General features: G+C 36.8%; 1 protein-coding gene across 2 annotated transcripts in view; it reads left to right on the top strand.

Moving 5' to 3' along the window:
- PLD1 (phospholipase D1, phosphatidylcholine-specific) overlaps positions 1–4,292 on the top strand; it is a 166,258-nt gene that overhangs the window by 51,990 nt on the left and 109,976 nt on the right. For both annotated transcript variants that reach the window (XM_012640228.1, XM_012640227.1), the window contains one exon: positions 3,437–3,589. In XM_012640228.1, coding sequence (XP_012495682.1) covers positions 3,437–3,589 — 153 coding nt within the window. The remainder of the gene's footprint in view (positions 1–3,436; positions 3,590–4,292) is intronic.

Below are 4,292 nucleotides of genomic sequence, written 5' to 3'. Positions count from 1 at the left end.
CATGGAACAACAAAAGACCCTGAATAGCCAAAGCAATCAAGAGAAAAAAGAACAAAGCTGGAGGCATCACACTAGCTGATTTCGAAATATGCTACAAAGCTATAGTAAACAAAACAGCATGGTATTGGCATAAAAACAAACACATAGACCAATGGAACAGAATGTAGAACCCAGAATTAAATCCATGCATTTACAGCCAACTCATTTTTGACAAAGGAGCCAAGAACATACATTGGGGAAAAGACATTCTTTTCAACATCTAGCTGGGAAACTAGATATCCATTTGCAGAAAATAAAACTAGACCCCTGTCTCTCACCATATACTTAAATCAACTCAAAATGGATTAAAGCCTTAATAATAAGACCCAAAACTATAAAACTGCTAGAAGAAACACAGGGGAAATGCTTCAGGACATTGGTCTAGGAAGGGATTTTATGGCTAAGACTTCAAAAGCACAGACAAAAAAAAACAAAAATAGAAAAATGGGACTATCTTAAATTAAAAAGCTTCTGAACAGCAATGGAAACAATCAACAGAATGAAGAGACAACCTGTAGAATAGGAGAAAATATTTGCAAATTATTCATCCAACAAGGGACTAATATCCAAAACATACAAGGAACTCAAACAACAGCAAAAAACAATCCCATTAAAAAGTGGGCAAAGGATCTGAATAAACATTTCTGAAAAGAAGACATACAATTGGCCAATAGGTATATAAAAAAAAATGCTCAACATCACTAATCATCAGGAAAATACAAATCAAAACCACAATGAGATATCATCTCACCCCAGTTAGGATGGCTATTATCAAAAAGACAAAAAATAACAAATTGTGGTTAGGATGCAGAGAAAAGGGAGGTCTTGTACACTGTTGATGGGAGTGTAAACTAGTTTAGCCATTATAGAAAATGGAATGGAAGTTTCTCCAAAAAGTAAAACTAAACTGTTAATACCATATCATCCAGCTATGCCACTACTGGGTATTTATTAAAAGGAAAGGAAGTTGGTATATCGAAGGGATACGTGCACCCCTGTGTTTACTGCAGCACTATTCACAATAGCCAAGATATGGAATCAACCTAAGTGTCCATCAATGAATGAACGGATAGAGAAAATGTGGTGTATATACACAATGGAATATTATTCAGCAATAAAAAGAATGAGATCCTGACATTTGCAGCAACATGAGTGGAACTGGAGATCATTATGTTAAGTGAAAAGCCAAGCACAGAAAGACAAATATCACATGATCTCACTCATTCGTAGATTTATCATAGGTTTATTTTAAATACTGAGTTCCCATGCTATAGTTACAGTATTACTTAATTTATATTCAGGTGTTCCAACCTTACTGTTCCATAATATGGAAGCACGTAGAGTGCTCTACTTTGGCATGTGATATTATGCCCATTGTTACGTTATTTAGTTATCTATTGATTCATTTGATCACTATACAATTGCAGGTAAATATGAATATATGGTGTTATATGCAGCATGATAAAGTTACCATTTGTGTTCACCTTAAATGGATCCTATCTCTGTTCTCTTGCTCTTGTCATTGTCAGTGTCATGCCTGTCATCTACAATACATCCTTACTAATCAAAGTGTGGCCCTTGCTTAGCCATCACCTATGAGCTTGTTAGAAATGCAGTCTCAGGCCCGCCCCACTGAATCAGAATCGACGTTTTAACAGGATCCCCAGGTGATGTATATGCACATTAAACTGTGAGCATAGCTGCTGTGTATTACTGCAGCAAATTGCCAACCTGCCACACTCTGTCCCTCTTTCTTGTCGAACCTTTTTTTCTAAAACATAGTTCCAATACCATTATTGTCCTATTGCCTAGCCAGGGCATGAGGAGTCCCTTATTTAATAAGCACCTTGGTGTTTTAGTTAAAAACACAGATAATCAGATCTTTTCGAAGGATCTAGGGTGGGGCTTGGAAATCTGTTATTTTTAAGAAGCATCTCAAGAGATTCTGATTATTAGGCAAGCTTAGGAAACACTGGTCCCATGATATAAAATCAGCCTCCTTTGCATGGCTTTCAGACCCCTCAGCGTGGCCTTTGCGAATTTCCCCCTCTGCCATGGCCCGTTTCTTAGGGCCGAGGAATGAACACAGAGACAAAAAGACACAGACACACATAAAGACAGTACACGACTGCAGCCACTACAAAGAAACACAGACACACAAAGATGGTATAAGACTGCAGCAAAAGCTCTTGCTGTAGTTGCTTTATTTATAACACAGCCTGTGGCAACTGTCCCACCGCAATTTCTTTGTTCTCACACTGTCCCGACTCAACAAGTCCCTGTTCCTTGTTGTTTCGTCTCCAGCGAGCAGATGTTTGCATCTAAACTCTCTAGCCCCTCCTGTTTGCAGGGTTAGGACGCTCTGGACTTGCGTGCAAGGCCACAGACATGTTCTTGAGAAAAACAACAAGGAAACATTCCCAGACAAAGTCTCCTCTACACCCCTCTCTCTCCTCTCTTACCATACTGCCTGAGACCCTGGCCACACCGAGCTGTTCCCTCGACACATGCAGCATTTCCACACCTTAGTTCTGTGCCAACTCTTCCCTCCATGTGGTATGGACACCTTGACCCTCCCCTGCTTTGGGCTCTGATTGTTGGGCTCCTTCAGACACCACATCTTCAGGACAATGCCACTAGCTCATCCTTTCAGAGGTAAAGACTCCTTCTTCCTTACACCCACCACTTTTTGCTTTTTTCTTTTACTACCTGTCCCCTTCAACATGGAATTATTGTTTGTGCCCTCACTAGCCTTGTAAGCTCCTTTGGAAACATCATTCCATGTCTTATTTGTCTTTGTGTTATCCCAGCTTTACCCTAACTCTCAGCTTATCACTGTACGTTTCCATTATGAAGCTCTTAAGTATGTATTAAATCGAATGGAAAATACTTTTGAGAGATGTTCATGTCCAATTAAAGGTCCTTAAATCCACAAAATTTTGAAATGAACAGCAGGACATGTGAAATGTTGGATGCTAACTGGATTTTTTAAAGGGGGATTTTACTTACCCGTAGACTTGTTTGCCTCTTTCGCAGTAGTTTATGTTAGCAAACATCCACCCATTCTGTTCTTCCAGTAGCCGGGGCTTCTTTACATATCCTGCGAGCACTCTTGCCAGTGTCAAGGACATTCTTCCAAGTGTAGCCGTTAGTGGTTAAAGAACTACTGAATTATTTTGAATTGTTTGTGATGCCAGTGCTTCTTAGAAACACATAATAGAAAAGTTTTGGTTTGGTTTTTTTTTATAGTGATTTTTACAAAATAAATCCCCTATGTAAAAAGCAAATTTATGTCTACGATCTGCTAGAGTGATTACTTAAGACTTGTCATTATAATTAGGTCTTTTGGTTTCAGTTATTCAATACAATTTTAAAAATACTTCTTACTTTCTTACAGATGGTTAATAGTGAAAGATTCCTTTTTACTCTACATGAAACCAGACAGCGGTGCCATTGCCTTCGTCCTACTGGTGGATAAAGAATTCAGAATTAAGGTGGGGAAGAAGGAGACAGAAACAAAATATGGACTGCGAATTGATAATCTTTCAAGGTAGAAATTTCAAACATTTAAGAAGGATTTCTACAAAAATCACTTAAAAACAAAGTTTTTCTCTAAACCTTAAGTAAAGGGGTAAAATAATTTAAATGTTAGAAAATTGTAATTTAGAACTCATCCTCAATCAAAAGTGATGAAACTACTTTTTCCCTGTATAAATTTTCAAAAATAGAATATCCTATGTGCAACGAAGTCAGAATAAACAATCCCATGTGTAGATGGATACCTGCTGTAGCAAAATTACTACTCAATTTGCTGAGTTACCAAACAAATAAATTAGAGTGATAGTTCACATTTTAAAAAAATAAAATACAATTTTACCTTATAAATCAGTATCCTTTAATTAACAAACACCTAAAAAGTGATTTGATTTACAAAAATTCTGTTTACATACAGATTTGAAGAAAGATATCCTAAAAAGATACTCATGTACATTTATTATAGATATTTTTAATCTATAATTTTTTTAGTGAGTAATGTGTGTGTTTTGATATATATGTTTCTGTCTCGAAGACTGTATGTGTGTGTGTGTCTCTGTCTGTCTCTCTCTATATATATATCCATTTGACTCTATATAGTTCACCCTTATGTACATTAATATACATACATTTCTCTTTTTACAATGTTACTGACATATATATATATATATATCCCTACTAATATACGTGTGTGTGTGTGTGTGTGTGTGTGTGTGTGT

The sequence above is a fragment of the Propithecus coquereli genome, unplaced genomic scaffold (assembly GCF_000956105.1).
Source record: "Propithecus coquereli isolate 6110/MARCELLA unplaced genomic scaffold, Pcoq_1.0 Scaffold15, whole genome shotgun sequence".
Classification (NCBI taxonomy): Eukaryota; Metazoa; Chordata; class Mammalia; order Primates; family Indriidae; genus Propithecus; species Propithecus coquereli.
Note: the sequence above shows the minus strand (reverse complement) of the source record. Positions and strands in the feature narration are given on the sequence as shown.